This window comes from Lates calcarifer, linkage group LG3 (assembly GCF_001640805.2).
Source record: "Lates calcarifer isolate ASB-BC8 linkage group LG3, TLL_Latcal_v3, whole genome shotgun sequence".
NCBI lineage: Eukaryota > Metazoa > Chordata > Actinopteri > Centropomidae > Lates > Lates calcarifer.
This window is the reverse complement of record NC_066835.1, coordinates 10,849,100-10,868,627: the sequence shown is the minus strand read 5'-3', so window position 1 is coordinate 10,868,627 and position 19,528 is coordinate 10,849,100. Positions and strand designations below refer to the sequence as shown.

Below are 19,528 nucleotides of genomic sequence, written 5' to 3'. Positions count from 1 at the left end.
ATGAATGTATGAGCAGAAAGTATCAAAACTAGTTTTTTACAATTCACCATTTTGTGATGCAACTCTTAAATCTCTGTCTGCATTTATTACACTTCAAACAAACAGCCAAAGGCAACTACAGATTTCTGATGGTTGAATCCATTCAGCACTGAACATGTAAACATGTAATGGGAGTGCAGGCCTACCTGAATGAAGGCAGCATGCTGTCATAGAAGTACCATGTAGCTGTTAGATAGGAGTGTTTGGCATCTGTAGAGTAGAGACGCCATGCAGCCTACGCAAATGCAAAGAAACACAAAGTCAAAGTTAACATCCTGACTCTCTACTTGAGTTTGAATTTATTTAACACCATATTGGAACAAGGATTTAAAGGTGCTATATGTACATTTTTGCTGTTGTTAGCCAATATTAGCATTGTTGTGTGAGAATACACCCTCTGGGCAGTGCTGCTTCTTCAACTTCTCATGATGGACTGGGGACAGACTGGACTCTACAATGATTTACTATCACAAAGTGGTATCATGAGACAGGCTGTGACTAGCTGGTCAGCATGCTAACTTCAGTAGAAGAAAACAATGGCATTGTTTTCCACTGCTGGACACAGCTCTTGGCAGGTAAAGGAATGAAGTTTGATGCTGAACTCAACAACATTTCTTCTAGACAGATGAGTTAAGACCTATTAAGGCTAATGCTGGCTCTGTAGTGATAGCAAAAACTTACATGTAGCACCTTTAATGACACTCACTGTGGCCATTACCTGTATCAGGTTGGCAGCAGGCATCCTTCTCTTCTCAAAGTGCTTCTGCCGGTGCTGCTCTTGAACCTTCAAGGCAAAGCCTGACCCCAGAATTCCCTGAGGGTCAGAGGTCAAATTTAAGTCAAGAGTGCAACTCTGACTGAGCAGACAGGAGTCACTAACAAAGATGTGAGTAAATAGACAGGAGACGTACAGCAGGCAAGGCAAAGAAGGAGACTCCCAGAAGAGCAAAACCTGCAGCTAGGAGCCGTCCTTGCCAGGTATGAGGAGTCTTATCACCATAGCCAATAGTAGTCAGAGTAATCTGGGAGGGTGGAGAGATATATACACACACACACACACACACACACAATATGATGGGTTTAACAGAATGGAAATTTTATGGGCTGGTGACACACTGCATTTGTCCCTATAAAAAGATCTGAATTCCCTGAAGAGTACTTTCTTACAAACACAGCAATTTGTGCGTGTCGAGGATTTTTTTTCCCTACGTATAAAAACTTTGCACACACCCTACAAAAGATTTTGCATGACTTTACAATTCAGTTACTCCTGTCATTCACGGCTGCAAAGATGAAAATAATAATTCTATGATTACTCTTAATATAATTCCTGCAATCACTTTGGATAAAAACATGCTGAATATAAAATATCTGGAATGCACCAAGACTGACTAATACTCAGTCATCTACCACTGAACCTGGTGAATCTTCTCACTGGGCATCAGAAGCTTTATATCTCTAATATACTTATAATCTGAAAGTACAGCTCCTACAGGTCTCATGTTTAATGGCCTCTTTAATGTTGATACAGTCTGTCACACTTAAGTTTGTTAAATTATTTATCTCTTTTTGTTAATAAGATTTTGTTCAAGGGATTCTCTCCACAGCTACAGAGTGTGTGTGGTGTGTGTGCATTTGGCAGTACTCACAGTCCCCCACCAGAGGGAGTCTGCATAGGTGTTGAAATCTGTATTGACGTCTTTCTCTGCCAGGTACACAAGGAAGGAGGCAAAGATGAGGACCAGGAAGCCTATGTACCAGGCTGTAATCAACTCCTGAGAGAGTGAGACAAAGAAGAGGTATCAATCACACCTGTCAGCAGCAGCAACAGCATCTTTCCCATCATAATCCCTCCTGTCATTACTGTACCACTATCATCATTATTGGATAAATTCCCATCATCATCACATTTGGCTTCCACTTTGACTTGGCTGTACAGTTCTGCTCAGACAGCTGCTGCATCAATTCATCATCATCACCACCTTCTAAGCAGCCGACCGGTGGGTGTCAGGTGTTTGGTCAGCACAAATAGTAACTACCAATTGCCAAAAATGAGCCGTTAAAGGGGAGTTTGGTGTTTTAGGGCAGTGAATGTGATGTTCACCAGTAAACTCACCACTTATTCCTCAACATTTAAAGTTATTAGATTATTTACCTCATTTGTAACCATCATCAGCCTTTTAAGAGCCCTCAGCCTCCTTCCTGCGCTTACAATAATCCATAATGCTGTAATATGACTACTATGTATGAGCATACTTTTAATCATCAGTGTCTATAAATGTAAATCATTCTCAAACATAAACTAGAGACAGTGAGTTTTGTAGTGCAACATGTGTAAGAAGAGGACTATATTTAGCAGGCTCTCATTCCTACCTTGCTGTGAGCGTAAACCACTGAGCCCAGTAGTTTCCAGGTGCCTCCTCGTCGGTCCATACGAACCATACGCAAAATCTGCAGGAAACGCATGCTTCGCAAGGCTGAGGTGGCAAAGATGTTACCCTGCGTGCCTGCAGCGATCACTGCCAGTGACGCCACAAACACTATGAAGTCTACAGGGAAGGAGTTCAATCCACAGAGACACAGAGAGGAGATGAGGATAAGGTGATTTCACAATTTTCACACGGACGCACACAGCACTTTGACGTGGGTTCGTGTGCCTTCCACACACAAACACACACTGACCTATGACACAGAAAGGCTTTCTGGCAAATCTCAGTCGTCCCTGCCATCCCCGGTATCGGCAGCAACAGCCGGCCGCCCAGATCCTGATGAAGTACTCCAACCCAAACACCACAATCATCACAAACTCCTACAAACAACATACACACAGAGACAGAGAGAGAAAGGTCAGTGATTGCACCGGTCAAATGAGCACAGCGTTTGACAAGCCAAACCTTTTTTTGTATGAATGTATTTTTTTTCCTAAAAGTCAGAGTGACATGCAGTGTGACAGTCTGTCATTTCATTACATGTAGTCATTTGTAACATTTGTTTAGCATGTAGACCAGTTTCCCTACACAGAGCATTTAAGGTATTAATTATTATAATATAATATTTGGGAGAGAGGACAATACACTGTGTGAGATATGTGAAACAATGAGGACAAAAAATGAGCAGACATCATGTGAATGTGGTAGCATATAAAGTTAAAAAGTACACAAAGTACCTGTTGTGTTGTGTGTGATGAACACTGAAGTTGGGACATCAGTTTTCCAGTTTTTATTCTAGCGCATGAACACACCACTGTTTTGCGTGCAGCCACTCCTAATTTCTCTCTTTGAGAAAGTCTGATAACTGATGTGTATATTCTTCACATGACTGAGATGCCCTATGCTCCCTCTGTTAGACCTTTGCAATAACATAATTTTAATTGACCAGGCTTGTAAAACAAAGGCTGAAAAGGCTCTAACAGTCTAACAAAAGAGCCTATTATCATACCTCTCTGTCGGTCTTGCTCTCAGGTTTTTGGACTGTACAGGCAGTTTAAGGTGCTCTGAACCAATCTGTCATTAGAGCGAATGCTCGTGTAAGTAAAGTCCACTAATGGCTGATTGCCTGCTAATGGCTGGGTGATTGATCGAAAGAGTGAACGGAGAGAAAGTGAAAGTCAATCAAACCATTAAATAACACGTAAAGATGAGCAAGGTGGGAAGAGAGAGGGGAAGAGGGGGGTTGAGAGAGGACACGTCAAGTTAAGGAAGGAGAAAGTGAGTGTCCATTACCTTTCACTAAAGCGGCCTGAGCACAGAGGAAGAGGGGAGATTATGGGATAGCTATTAGGATTAGTGGATCATGTCTGTGATTTCCTGCACAGTCAACAACACCTGAATCCTCCCACCTGCTTACATGGCGGTCTGCGCCTCCACCGGCAAAGAAAACAACACACACGCAAGCACATACGGACACAAGAGAGATGGTGTGTATGAAAGGGTATGAAAATGGATGCTGAAGTAGTCAGTGTGTGTCTGTGTGTGTGTGTGTGAGTGTGTGTGTGAGAGAGAGAGAGACCGAGAGAGAGAGAGAAAGGGGGACGAGGTCTTACCAGGATGAAGAGGCCTTGGTTGGCCATCTTCTGGTGTTCGGGGATGGTTGGAGAACACAGACAACACCAAGCAGCTGAACACCAGCAGAAAACTGAAACACACACACCCACAGACACACACACACATGGTCAGTAAACACATTTCAAAATACACAGAAATAAGACCACTCTGGGGTTATGTTAATCCCTTAAGAGAGGAAACAAATGGACTAAATAAAACTCATTAAAATATGCTTTGTTCACTCTCTGAGTGATTAACCAACAGAAAAAAACTAAATTGCAAATAAGCAGGAAAAGATTTGTTGATCCATAACAGAACACAACACAGTGAGCTGACTCATATTCGGTCAGTGGCACAAGAATCAGCACAATGAATCCAAGTTTTGTTGTTTTTAGTAAACAATTTTTATAGCTTAATGAAAGTATCTTAGGAATATCTGTAATTGAAAATGAGGTAAGTATAGGTTTCATACTGCAGCACTGTGTTTGGCTTTATGTCAACTGATGTGAAAAACCCCAAATACCCTCTGAAGGGATAGTAAGAAACATTTATTGATCAACCTACTGACTTTCCTGTTGTCAGTGAAAGTGATATTCTATATTTTTCTTATTGCTAAGTTAGCTTATTTCTCTGTTTCATGTGCTTCTATTGTTCTCCATAAACCATTAAAAACACATCACTGAGCAACAGTTTTACAGTGGGTGCTGCTTCCCTTTATGAACATGAAAACTGTCAGTCCTAAATATATTATTTACTTCTATCTGGTTATCTTTCTCAAAATAAAAAAATTACAAGCTGTTTTAGGAAATTATTAAAAAATTAAAATGAATGTGTATTTGTGATCTACTTTTAAAGATTTACATCCTCAGCAGAAACAATGAGAACTTGGGTGGTGTTGACAGTAACAAATATATAGAATATTCCCAACCATAACCTTTAACATGTACTTTACTATAAGATGACTGGTATTATCCCAACCCTGTGCATCTCTGCTGCTCCGGGACAGAAATTACTGTCCCGCAGAAGTAATGACCACTTCAGTTTGAGAACTACTCCAGAATAAAAACAACATAAATTCTGGTAAATTGTCCTATGTTGGAGGTGCTCTCATGTTTGTATAAACACTGAAAAAAGTGTCAAGTCTCCACAAGACAATCGCCATTATTAAATCTGATTCAAGACGAGAGAGACGTGAACGTGAGTTACACTCTCTGTTGAGGAATGCTCTTGAAAAAAGACGCTTTCTTTCATTTCTTTAAAGAGGAAAAATTATTATCACATACAACTCTAGTTCACAATGTCCTCACACACAACTCTCACATCCATGATGTATGTTACTTTTTCAGAGGAAAAATCTTTAAATCTTTAAAGGAACAGGATACTACCTACATATAGTGCAAATATTCTTTGCTGCAAAGAAATTCTCCACCATGATGATGGATGATGTATTAACTTTAACTTCAAAGTAAAAACATTTATGTTAGGAATGGTGTGCTGCTGAAAAGAATGATGTTGGCACTTATGTGGTAACCGCTGCACTCTGTCCCTCTTAACCAGTGGAAAAAGTTATTGTTAGATGTTGTTTCAGAGGAACTGTTAACAGCAAGAGTAAAAGGAGCCACAGTATTACCAGACAGCAGAGCAGAAAACCTGTTGTAAGATCATCATTAGCTGCTGAACTTTTTATCACAAACATTATTTTTTATGTTTTCTTTCACAGTTAGTTCTCTCAGTGTTTTTTATTATAATAATTATATACTGTTTATAAGATGATTGGAGGCAGAAGTTTCTGGTCAGCAGTTTCCAGTGAGATGAAGACAGAGAGGCAGATAGTTATGTTCTGATCTTTTTATGCTACAACATGACCTCAGTGTTGTATAGGTTTCAATAGGTCATATAAAAAATGAGTAACTGTCCAAACTGAGATCCTGATGAGTAATACTATATGTCAAACCTAAGATCATCACAGTGGCTGACAATGCTGTCAGAAACCTAATGGACCCTTGTAAAAATATGATAGTGTTGGTCAACCCCAAAATGTTTGCTGGCTTCATCTGACACCTTGACTTCAGCTCAATGACAAGAACCGAAGCACCTTAACAATGAATCTTTGACCAGACAATGATTGTGTGAGAACATACGGTGTAAAAAAAAATCAAAATAAGAGCCCAGAGAGAGAGACACAAATGAGTTGCACACTAACACACAGCAGCACTGACTGTTCCCTGTGCCATGTGAATCCAGAACAGCAGGGCAGGATTAGCCAGGTGGCAGCTGTTGGTCCAGCTGGTCTACATGTCAGAGTTAGAGAACACTTGTTGGACGTGAAACCAATTCTTATGGTCTCACACAATGGTGCCCTTTCTGCACAATTAGTAATGCGATCAGAAAGTCTCTCACCAGGCTAATGTGTGTGAAATGAAAAAGAATTTTAGGCGCTCACATTAAAAAGTTGCAGAAAAATATGGGTTTGAGTCAGACAGTGAAGCAGCAGTGGACAGCTGCTGTCCGGAGAAACACAAACACTGGACTGCATATAATCCATACTCTTAATTATTGATCCCACAGAGAGATGTCCATGGGAACAAATCTGAAACGAACAAAAAACCTAAGTATAACAAGTGAAACACACAACTCTAAAAAATTATACATTCATCAGCAATATAGCAACAGAAGAGGAAATGAAAATAAAGACCTGCATCCTCTCAGACTAAAACCGTCAGGGTCTGATCGGAGAGATGGTGTAAGTTGTCTTACATCAGACTTGCACAAGAAATGATAGAGGTCAAGGAGGGAAGGATGAGGGAGATGTCTGAGATTGTCGACAGTTTGTCCTGCAACCTTTTGGCTCTCTGTAATGTAGAGATTCAAAACCAGGGGGTCATGTACCCCAGAGGCTGCACCTGCAGTTAGCATGGTGAACATGGAATGATCGTATAGAAGCTCAACCAAAGTTAAAAAAAAACATATTGTGATTTGATTAAAAAATAACCTGAGTCAGTTGTAAAGCCTTAAAGCCACTGTGCTGCCTCTGACAGAGCATGACATCTCGTTAGCAAGTTACTGAGGTCAAAATAGTTGCCTAGAAATAATGAAAAAAGGGATTAAAGCTAAGAGGGAATAAACAATCAAAATGACTGTCCAAAAGTAATGGAAAAAATATTAACATATTCACCTAAAATTAATGGAAAAACAGATTACATAGTTAAAAGTAACAGCTAATAGTAAAAAGCTAAAAGTAATGGATAAAAGGTTCACTTCAAGTGGTTGTAGTATGAATACAAAATTCAATCTAAATATTGTCAGTTTAACTGTATGAAAAAATATAAATAATAATTTTCCTTTATTTTGTGTTACTTAACATCCTCTTTAAAAGAAGTACTTGAGGTCATCTGATAGGGAATAGGAGGTTACATCAGACAAAAAAGGTTGGAAACCACTGATGTGTAGAGGATTAGTTCATAACCACAGGATGTAACCACAGGGATAAGTGGTATATATCATCAAAGGAGAATTTCTGGTAATGCAAATATCTGATTAGACTCTGCCAGTAGTGATTCATCCGATCGATCTGAAAACCCTGGTTTCTGTCGTCTCTTTTCTCTGTGCTACACTGTGAACAGAAACACTTTTGTCACCGCATGTGCAAAGAGTCAGTGAGTCCAGTGTTTTTGTTTTGTCTGCCTGCCCTGCCACAGTTTCCAGATGGCGAGATGCTACAAATAGAAAGACAAAGTAGATCTAAGACAGCAAGAACCACACCGGACACCGAGCGCGAGTCAACCCCAAATTACTACTGTATACTTTTCAGCCCAGTGGTGCATGCACAGATGAGAGTTTGTGCTTCAGCCACGGCGGAGTTAGTTTGAAAAACGCAGTCAGATGACTCTCTGCAAACAACGCATATTGGTCGTTCATCAACTAAGTAATGTGCTGACTAAACCGTCTGTCTTTTTCCCCTCAATTAACTCAAAGCACTGTGTGTATTTCCATAAGGAGGAGATTAGTTGGGGCAGCATCTCAGGTGGTTTCTTTCATTGACTTGTGCGTTATGACAGGAAACAAGTTACAGCACAGATAGCTGGATCGACAGCTTGGCTTCTACAGAATGCAGACACAACATTCCCGTAGAAACAAGTTATGAAAGCAACTCTGCATTTACCTGAATACAATAGTATCCCTTACATACAGTGACTCCAAAAACACTGCAGTGAGTTAGTGCCAACACAGCTCACTGTATCTGTGTGTGCAGCCGGTTTGCGTAATCACAAAGCTGATTTCTGCTGGGTGTCGAGTAACGAACCCTTCAGACCTCATCTCATTCAGACCACAAGCCACAAGCAGGCCTCAAGTCACACCTGCCTAACTCACATGTGGCTGTAAAATACCACTTACACCATCTATGTTGAAGTCCTCTAACTAAGTACATGAGTGTTTAAATATTAAGTGACCCTGAGTATAAACCAGTGATGACCAATGATACTAATGATATTGTATCTAGTTCTCAAAGAATAAAGCTCTTTATATTTAATATTATGTCACTGTCACAAATCCCATAAGGAGACCAAAATCAAGCGTTAGTCCATCAATCATCACTCTCCAACTTCCCAGCCTGTCTGTGTCATTTTTATTAGTCACGTTAGCGACTATGGATGACAGTATCAGCCTTTCTGTCGTCTGTCCATCACGTCTTTTATTTGTGAAGATTCTCAGTCATCCAGGTCAGGGGTATTTCTAAGAGTTAAACAACAGAAACTGGAGGTTCTTGAAGACGTTTAACTCTTTACAAATCCCTTCACAACTAATGACATTCCCATCAGCCCCAGTTTTATCAGCTGCACAAGATGTTAATCTGTGGTGACTTTTACAGAGGAGAGTCATTTCTTTTCTTGTTTATTTATTATCTATGAATGGAAGTCTACACATGTTGTCCTGTTGGATCGCCTCTTGTCTTCAGTGTTCAGCTATAGCTCCTCATATGGAGTTAAGTGACCTGGGAAAACCGAGACGACGCCTTCGCTCATGTCTGCTTTGTTGTCCCCGATGAATAAATACATAAACAAATACATTAATAGATAAACACATAAATAGATGCAGAGACATTTAGGCAATGCGTGATGCGTGTGGAGAGGGGGAGTCACATTTCTGCTGAGGGCACACTTCCTCCACCACTGGCCGCTATCCACCTCGGTCAGTACACACCATCCACCACCAGCTCCATCCTTTCAGGGAAATGTCAATTAAAAGCAAAGCATCAGTCGAAATCCACCAAATCAGCAAGGTTGGTCTCGAGAGGACATTGAGAGAAACTCGAGCTTGAGTGCTTCACTATTCTGCATCAACAAAATATCTTCATATTGAAATATTTCAATGAAGATGTGATGAATGGTTCTGATTTAGAGAGGAGAGAGAGTAAATATCAGTGAATATTGCTCTCATGGCCAGGACAATAAAATAAATCACTGAATATTTGTTTGGAGGTAAAGATCACAAAGCCTCCTCTCTGTATAGTCAAGACAGAAAAGTGTCTCATCTGCTATAACTAGAGGAGACATGGCTGAAGGGAGGGTAAGGTGAAGCAAAAACCTGACTCATTATACACTTTATAAATGGGCATGTTAATGTATAGATGCACCATGTGGCGTGAATCAAAAAGGCTGTCATACAATGAATAAAATAATTTATGAAAGTCAGGCGCTCAGGTTTACTGTAAGGCTGTCTGCATTAGTAATTGCTCCAGAACTTTTTAGAAAGAATAATGCATGCTCTGCTATATACACTGAATATCTGACTTTTCTCCAAAAGCCGAGCGAGTGTAATTTGTCACATGGACACTGTAGAGAATCAAGAAAAATGCAAGCACAGTAAGACATAAAAAGAAAGAGAGAAAGGAAGGAGAGGAGGACGAAAGAAAGAAAGAAAGAACACACGTTATTTTGCCATGTTTATCTGAATAGTGTGTGTTGATTCACATCCCAGGTAGAGTATCTCTCCCTTGAAACTCTAACCGATCACTGTTACACACCACCAGCCTCTGTATGTATAAAGTGCATACACTTTGGCTCACGGCCTGCAAAGCTCCAGAGGGCCATTGGGCTGCTGGCGGGGCAGACAACAAATAAATGCACAGCAGCCTACAGGGCAACCAGATTGCTTTTAATGGAAGCTAGGTGCTTTTACTGCTGTTTTCCTGTAAACATACATAAGTGAGAAGGGAGATCTCACATTACTTTGACTGGTCTGTGAAAATACTGTATTGAGATAAATAGGCATTACCAGTGTTAATAAACATATATGACATTGTGTATTGCTGTTTTACATTGTGTGCATGTGTGCGTATGTGTTTATGGGGCTAGCATTCTCCGCTCCATGCCAGGCAGCGTGCCTGGCAGAGAGAAGCAGAGCTTGAGTGTGGGAGAATGCACCTCTGATTCAATCATCGCTGGATGATAAAGCAGCTATCAGTTACACATAACAGAGGAGGCGGAGGGAGAGGGGAGGGCGATGAAGAAGACTGAGAGGGACGACGCAGAGAAACAGATGAAAGTGACGTGGGAAGATGTGAAGACAGATGGCTGACGATTCAAAGAGAAAGAAAGAACAGCTTGGAGCACTGCCAGTAAAAGAGTAAAAAAAAGAGAGAGAGAAACAGGAAAACAAAGCAGGTGAGGGATGGAGTTGGACATAAACTGGGAGGACCCCAGGGTCATGTCACTTTACCTGTACATTCACCTGTTCATGTAAGTGCACGTGTATGTGTGTGCACGGCGCCAGCCTCGATCAATGAGGCTTTCAGGCATTGAACCGCAACCTGCACACATGCAGCAGGTGCACAAATACGCAAACAAAGAGAGAACACACACACAAGTCCAATTATCGAACATACACTTGCAGTGACACCTTCCACAAGGACATACTGCACACAGGTAAACATATAGACCTGCTTAAACAAATGCACCAAGAAAGCACATGAACATGAGATTTATTTATAGCAGAGTCAAACGTGTATGTGAACTGATGTCAAATGTCACCTTGGAAATGAAGCACTTCACATCTGTACTGTGTAATCACAACACACAGGTCAATGCAGCTAAGCGCTAACAAACTAACACTAAAGAGGCGAACTACTGCGCCCTGTCCGGAGGAGAGTAAGGAAGGAAAAAAGGTGAGGTAGCAGAGAGTGGAGGAGGAGGAGGAGTGAGAGTGTCGTCAGCAGGGAAAGAGAAGGGAGGGAGAGGAGAAAGGTGGAAACAGGAGAAAGATATTAATAGCGTTTCACTCTCCTTAAATAGCGACTGCAGGCAAAATGTGTGCAGGTAGGCTGCAGAGCACAGCGCAGCACAGCTCAGAACAGGCCAGTTTCTGGGCCCGTTAGTTACCCTCCCCCTCCCCCTCCCCCTCCTTCTTCTTCTGGGACAGCAAACTGAAAAGTTTGGGCAGGAACAAAAAAAGAAAAAAAGAAGAAAAAAAAGAAACAACAACACATAAACAAATAAGAGATGAAAAGTGCTTTTTCACGAGGAAAGAAGCTGACTATGCAATTCAGAGGCTCGAGCAGGAAGTGAGAAAGGGAAGGGAGAACGGAGAGAGAGAGGGGGAGAAAATCTGACATGAGGGTGTTGTGTGAAAACGAGAGAAATGTGTTTGTTTTCCTCTGAACGCCACAACCTTCAGTAATATTAGGTGACTAGATCGATTATTTACATAACCGAGAGGAACAGGTTTTGTAATGAGTGCGGGTCACACTAGCTCACAGAGGTGCCAACCTTAGCAGTTTGCATCATGAGCGGTGCCACTGGACACTTCCACACAAATAATTTGCTTTATTACAAACACAGACTCCTCACACGCAAAAGTGCCACATGATCTCCGTCATAGACACACATCTACTACAAAAAACACACATTCACACACTCACCAAAGAGCCACTGACTGCCATGCTGTTCCATTGTCTGTCTACGGATGATGCATTTCAAACAGAGTGCCAATTAGACTGATACATTTTCCTTGCTGGAGAGTGTTACTCCCAGTCACAGCAGCCATAAAAGTATCTGCCGTCAACACACACACACACACACACACACACACACATACTGCCTGCACTCTCACTCAGTCAGTGTTACATTCTGATGTATTGAAACTATTCCCTTAGTTGCATAAAACACCAGGTAAACAGACGTCTTCTTCCCTTCACTGAATGCTTGTTCCTGGTTCTCTGTAACACAGAAATGACCTGAACACTTTGATACTAAAGCCTCACACACAATGGATTAAGAGTGCAGTGCTGCAAATTCAAGTTCCCTTTAGTCTTTTCATTAGGTGAGAGGATTTTGGTGATTTATCAGCACCTTCAACCAAAACAAGGAAACATTTCAGTGACTTTCTTCCAGAGAATGAGGCTTAATGATGTGAAAAAAAACCTTGAATTCCAAGTGACATTTCCAATAATGATATTCTTTTGGATCTGGTTGTTTCCAGCATTTTATAGTTCCAAGGCATAAATCCGAATGCAATCATTTTGAAATAATTAGACCACAAGAGGGAGAGAAAACACTCAAGCACAAACTCTCTTGTTAAATATTCCTACTCTTGGTTACACTGTATAAAATATCCAACTTAACAAGCTATTTTCTGAACTGAAGAGTCTTAAAAACATGTTTTTTAGAAACCAATGAAAAATATTTTCCAGTAGAGTGAAATAATTTCTTTCCTTTTTTTTCCACTGTGGTCAATGTGTCTTAGCCAGGAGTTTCGAAATACGGGGTCATGAGGACAAGCCTCTTAACACCACGCCACCTACTTATCCATCAGACTATGTGAAAACAATGTAATAAGAATAGTTGTCAACAAAAATAATTTCTGGATTGTTGTGACAAACTCCAGTCAACAAGCTTGACTTAACGCTGCACTAATCAATAATTTTACATTAACAATGGATCAAGTAACTGTATAATCTGTGCAAGGGGTCGCTCATAATGATCCACAGAGAATTATCACTCGACTGCAGTTACCCTCAGCTCAACACAGCCTTTTATTTTGGTTCCCTCTCACTGCTCTCATCCTCATTTCCTGCTGTTTTCAGTGATAAGCTCTGATAAACCTGCTCTATGCTACCTGCTCAGCACAAAACGACAGACACAGGTTGCAACAAGCTGGTTAACATAGCGGAGCATTTAGCTGCTTAAGTGCCAGATATTTCTCTCAGGATGTATGACAACAGCAACTGTGTCACAGTTGGCCAAAAACCAAAATAAATTTTAAAAAAAGTCAATCAAAAGCTTTGTATGGCAGCTCGTTTTTGTAACTATTTATCAGGGTTAAGGGGGCTAAGGCCTATCCCAGCGTGCATTTGGTGAAAAGGAGGGTACACCTGGGCTGGTGGCCAGTTTCTCACAATCAGAAACCGTGGAAGGATTAGTCACTGGACTCCAAACAACATTGTTTTTGCCTGGTTGCTTTGAGCAATGACCAACTAGAGGTAATACAGTTAAATTAGCTGTTAATTAATGGTAATTTTAGACTGTACCTCAAACTTACTGTCACTAAAACTTACAAACCCCCAAAAGAAAACACTGAGCAAATGATCTTGGTGTCTTCAGTGGCAGTTCTTGCCCTGACTGCAGTTTCACATGTGACAATCTTCTTGAAACAAGTAACAATTATCTTGGAATGCATTAATCCACAAGTATCAAGAAAATGTTACAAGAAAACATTGCAAACTAGAGAAATGATCTGTCACTTGTTTTGAGTAAAAGGACTTAGAGACTTAGCTCAACTGGGCAGGAGTTGTTCTTATGTATTTGCAGGACAGAGGAGCAGAATTTGTGACTGTGTGCACAATAATAATAATACCTGCACAATATTCTGTAATGTAATTTAGTAGAAAAGCAGCACAAAAGTCATACTACACAACAGCCTTAAAATATCATCAGGGTTGCTTTGGCCTATTATTGTGTCTCCACTGTGTACACACTTAATCTTTCAAATCTGTACCATGAGAAGCCCTCTTCTTGTTATCAGTGATGATTCATTAAACAAATTGATTCATGCATCATAACTAAGCAGCATTTTAATGTTTCTTGACACAGTTATGGTCCTGTGTTGTATCTGTGCACCTACACTCCACTCTCGTAAAATCCATCCTGTGAGTTTGACTTTTTTTTTTTTCCACACACACATGGTGCAATAAATACACTGTATACTATGGATTAATGTAGAACGTTCATCATGGTGAGAAGTGAATTTGACACTGATGGTTTCTGGTTGCTCAGTGACATGTCTCTTTGCAAATATGTGGTACAGATGATTCGAGACTGAAGAAATATTTCCAATGTGATCACACATCTAACCAGTAAATGGAGCAAAATTAAAGACCGCAGAGAGAGGATAAAGTCATGATGTGAGAAAGGTTTCATAAGGGTCGGGTTAGCCAGCGTGTGTGTGTCTCTACTGTCGAGCCTGACCTGGATTAATAGTAAGTGTGCGCAATTTCTTGGTGATTGTTGGTGCTTTGACCTGGTGGGAATATCAGATGAGTGTTTTTTTTATGACATCAGGACAATTCAGTGTAAAATTGTTCACATAAATTACAGGGAAACGTATGTGATTATGGAGAGAGAGGCTGGGAAAATGAGACCATGTGATTTATATACACAATACTGACATCAGTTGTCCACTAAACTGGAAGAAATGGTGACCATCATAAAGACCTGGATGAGCTTATAATTGGATGTAGACACTGACCCATGCATGCACACACACACACACACAACCTCCCACTGCAGCTCAACACACACGCCTATCCAGAGGACGCGCTCCATTGTCTCTGATGCTGTTTCTGATTCCTGCTCTTTGCTGCTTATGGACTTCTTGTGGGTGAAGAGTACTGTACAGAGATGGGAGATGCTACCGGGGTGGAGGCGAAGTGCTGAGAGAGCGCTGACATTTAGCTGTGGTATTGTTACTAGCAGCGAGCCAATTAGCACAGAGTCTACAAACCCTTTAGTAGGTGTATGGGCTGCCACTTCACACACCAGTGTGCTTGTATAATGCTGACATTTAACCATCGCAGGCTCAACCTTCACACAGCTTGAATCACTGGGGCTGGCAGTTGGGAAAGGGTCATTGTTGATAGTAATGATTGTAAAATGGAAGCAGAAAGGGCATGTGACACTTCTGGATATCATTTTCTAACTATATCAAAGTATGTTGCGCTGAAGAACTTCAAACCTTCAACCAGAAGACGCACTGCTAAAAGTCAGGACCCGGTCATGTGACTTCTCAGAGGTTTATTGGCAGTGAAACACCCTGCGACCAAAAACACATGAACACCGTGGACTGCTTCACCCCCCTCCTTGACCGGGGCTACGACTGAATTTCAGGCCAATCATCATTACTCTGTGACAGGTCTAATGTTGTTACCATGGCAGCGGGGATCTCCGGTGATGGATTATGGAGGGTCAGGGGCAGCTGTCCAGGATTGAGAAACAACAAAAAGAAAGCAGTGACTGTAACATTTGAACTCAGGGTAATAGGATTGGCCCAGAAGTTTGAGGCAGGGGGTGTGAGAAAGTGAGCCAGGGTCACACACAACCCTGGTGGTCAGCGGATCTTGAGGAGGAGCTGACAGGATTTACAAAGGACACACAGTGGCTACGGTAATGTGAAGACCAGCGTTACTAATACCAAGGTGTGAGGTCATGTAAAGAACTGTGTGAAAAAGATCTGTGAGCCCATCTGAATTAACTATCACTGCAGTTTGTGCAGGTTTTTATCAAATATTGGTCTGGTGGTATTAGTCTTTGCTTTTCATTGTCAATATTTGAGAGTTAATGATAAACAGTGCTGACTGACAGATGTGCAGATATCAATACATTTATCAAAGTAAACGTCTTCTGATGTGTCGGTCAGGTGGTTCATTAGTCAGGCTCATTTATCGACACTGACCTCCTCACAACTGAACCAAAAAAGTCTAAAGTGTCCGAACCTTTCCTTTGTCCAAACTGGAAAAAGACATAATGTTAATGGTTTGTGGAGAGGTTTAATTTGTTCCAGAAACACAGCTGATATGTAGCAGCTAACAGGATAGAAGGAAGGGGGCAATGACATGTAACAAAGGCCCTGAGGCAGAACTGAACAAGGGACATTGTGATACCTGTGATGTCTTAAACCAGTCACCACAGTGACACTCTACACTACAAATGTGTCCAAAATAACTCGCTTGTTGGGTTCAGATATGGTTGGAAAAAAAAAACCCTGTCCCTTCATTTCATCCATCCATTAGCTATACAGCTTAACCTTTGAGGTCCTGGAGCCAATCCCAGCTCACACTGGGCAAGAAGCAGGGTAAACCCTGGACAAGTTGTAAGTCCACGGTGATTTAGAGTTGCCACCTAACCTGACCTGCATGTCTTCAGACTGTGGGAGGAAGCCGGAGAACACCAACACAAAGAGAACATGCAAACTACACACAGAAAAGCCCCGGCCACTGTCTTCATTTCATAGACGCTACTAAACTGCTGCACCATCACTATGTCGTCAGCTTGTAACCACAGCAGCGACCTCCTGACCCCTCGCCTGAAGGTCCTTCTTTGATGGTGACCCCTCGGTTGGTGTGGGACAGATATGCAGTAGCTGTATGAGCTGAGGACATGGAGTCGAAACCCGTTATCTGTCCATTGATGATATCTTTGCTGTTATTCAAGTCAAACACTGGTACCCAGGTCACATCACATGGAGGGGCTGCGCTGTGTTACTCCTCAGTCCGGTGTCAGTGCTGCTATCCCTTGCTGTCAAACTAAATCTCTGCGTGTCTTTGTGTAACTGTCAGTGTCTTTATGTTGTGTGTAATTTTAAGACAGAGTCCAGAGCCATGTGAAGAAGTTCATCCTCCAGTGAAGTCCCACAAAAACCACCCTCCACACAAACACACCACACTCATAGTGACCACCTCCTGCACATACAACTACAAATGAAATATATTGGCCAGTACTGAGCATTTCACTGTTTTTTCTTTTTTTGTTTTGTTTTTTAGTCTTTGTACATTGACCAACATCACTATCCACAACAGTGGGCAAAAGAGCACAGCTAAAGTAGGATGTATTTTCTTGTAGGATAAAGGGTACTGCTCGTCACACACTGCTGCATCCGCTTACAGTAAACACGTAGCAATGTTTTTATCATATGAACTCCACAACTACATCACTCTGTGAAAACTATTGACCTTTGTACACTGACTCAGTATAGCACAGGAAATGTGTTTTCAACGCCTGCACTTGGCCCTGTTTGCCTAAATTTAAGGTCATAAATATCTCATCCATGTACACTGTGGTGTTATTTTTTCCCCCTCTGACATACAGCCCCCTGTGGGCTAACAAAAACATGAATCAGGATAAAGAGCATTCATTAAGTTGACACTTTCTGTCCAAATCCCTCCTCCATGTTACGGGACTGAATACTCAAAACATAACTCCCACACCAGACTGCACATGTCAACATTTACTCTCAGGATTATGTGGAGTTAATGACTGAATAACATGGAAATTATTTTCAAAATGTACACATCTTCCTCAAACCCTCTCCCTACATTTACATCACATTTGAACCCTTTTCCTTTCCTTGTCCTAACTTTCCCTCTCTCTCTTTTTACGCCACTCCTTCTGTCATCTCCTCCTCTTCCTCTCTTTAGTGTAGCTGAAGCAGAGCCAGGACCAGAGTGGACCACTTGTGGGCCTCTCAGCCACACCCGCCCCCCTCTTTAACTCATTACAACCAATTAGGTGACAGCCCAGGGAAGGCAATGGCGGATGAGAGCAGGGAGATAATACTCTTCTTGAATTATTCATCCTTCTGAATTTCACCCTACCTCCACCCTGCTACTGTTCTCTCTCTCTCTCTCTCTCTCGCTCTCTCGCTGATCTGATCTTCCTCTTGTTGCTGTTCTCTCTCTGTGATGTCCCTTCAGTCTCTCACTTGACCGTCTCTAAGTCCTACTGTAAAGGCCAGGGTATGCTTCAAACAAATTAGTTTGTATAAAGTGTTTATAACTTTTCCGAATGGCATGAAGTGGGCCTCTGCTCCACTAATTCCTTACATTGGTGTTCGTGGGTTTCATTCACAATTTGACAATCCAGCACCAGCACCAAGCAGCACCAAGCCATAGCAGTCTTAGGGTAAGACTTTCTGATTCCCTCCTGCTGTCCTTAGCTTTACTGGCCTTGTCTGAAGTGCACTCTGGGACATAGGACACTGCTCAGACGTCACAGGACACCATAAGTTCTGGCAGCCGGGGGAAAAAAATGATTGATTAACCAGTGATAAGCAGCAAAGACTGAGAGAGAGAGAGAGAGAGAGAGAGGAAGAGAGACAGAGAATAGATATAGTATGGTAATAAATGTATAGATAGAAATAGAAGTGAGGGGAGGAGAAGGGAAAAGCAGCAATGACCACAAGGAGTGAGTATCAGGCAGACAAGGAGATAGATAATGAGAAAAAATAGTGGACAAGAGACAGAAAGAGGTGGCTGAATAATGGATTGGACAGACGAGGGGACAGAGAGACGAAGAGAGCCAGAATGGAAAAGAGAGAGAGAGATGAGGTATCGTCTGTGAGGTCTCATCACACACTTACTGACATTGCTTTAATCTCGGGGCCAAGAGGAGACCACAGGGCCCACCGACACACACGCACACACTGTTGCGCGGTGAACATGGTTAGCAGCATGTAGGGACAGATTTACTGTGTGTTTGTGTGTATGTGTGTGTGTGTGTGTGTACAGAGCAGCGTTAGCAGCGAGAAAAAAAAACATAAATGTCAGACAGGACTCCTGCATGACATCCTAACATGCAAAAATGAGGACAGTTTGATATGACAGGTTTATGTTTATGTTTGTATTTCACATCTAACATAATCCAGTGTGTTGTAATGCATTTCTGTACTTTCTACACCAACACGTTTGGACGGAGACTGAAATGTCTTCAGCATCAATAACCCTTCATTATGTTCAATACCTGCTGTAAAAAAAGGAGTGAGTTAGTGTGATGTGAGGCCAGAGAAACAACAGAAGCAGCAGCAGATGTGGAGGACTTGGAAGACAGGGGCAAGATGACTTTTGGACTAAGCCTCTCTCCCTCCTGCTCTCCTTATAGTGACTTTTGACAACCAGAATAGAGAAAAAGAAAATGAAAACATGCATAAAGGGAAATAGAGAAACAAGAGCAGATTACAGCAACAGGAACTAAAACACAGGAATAGAGGAAATGACACTGGGATCAAGTGAAGCAATTGTGCAAATAAGACATTTTGGAACAGGAGGGTGCAGAATGGAGGAAAAAAACAATCTCGCAAGAGTAGCAGGCAGCCTGCGTAATTACGGCTCTGTCGTTAACATTTCATTATTGTTTATGCTCTGCTGTGCCATTGGCCAGGCATTTACACACACACACATG

General features: G+C 41.6%; 1 protein-coding gene across 1 annotated transcript in view; it reads right to left on the bottom strand.

Annotated features, from left to right (window-relative positions):
* Positions 1–19,528, bottom strand: part of LOC108897819 (potassium voltage-gated channel subfamily KQT member 4) — a 45,637-nt gene that overhangs the window by 13,795 nt on the left and 12,314 nt on the right. Inside the window, 8 exon segments of the mRNA XM_051066627.1 lie at positions 186–274; positions 758–853; positions 951–1,061; positions 1,689–1,814; positions 2,413–2,588; positions 2,722–2,848; positions 4,082–4,129; positions 4,131–4,173. Of these exon segments, the coding sequence (XP_050922584.1) occupies positions 186–274; positions 758–853; positions 951–1,061; positions 1,689–1,814; positions 2,413–2,588; positions 2,722–2,848; positions 4,082–4,129; positions 4,131–4,173 (816 nt within the window).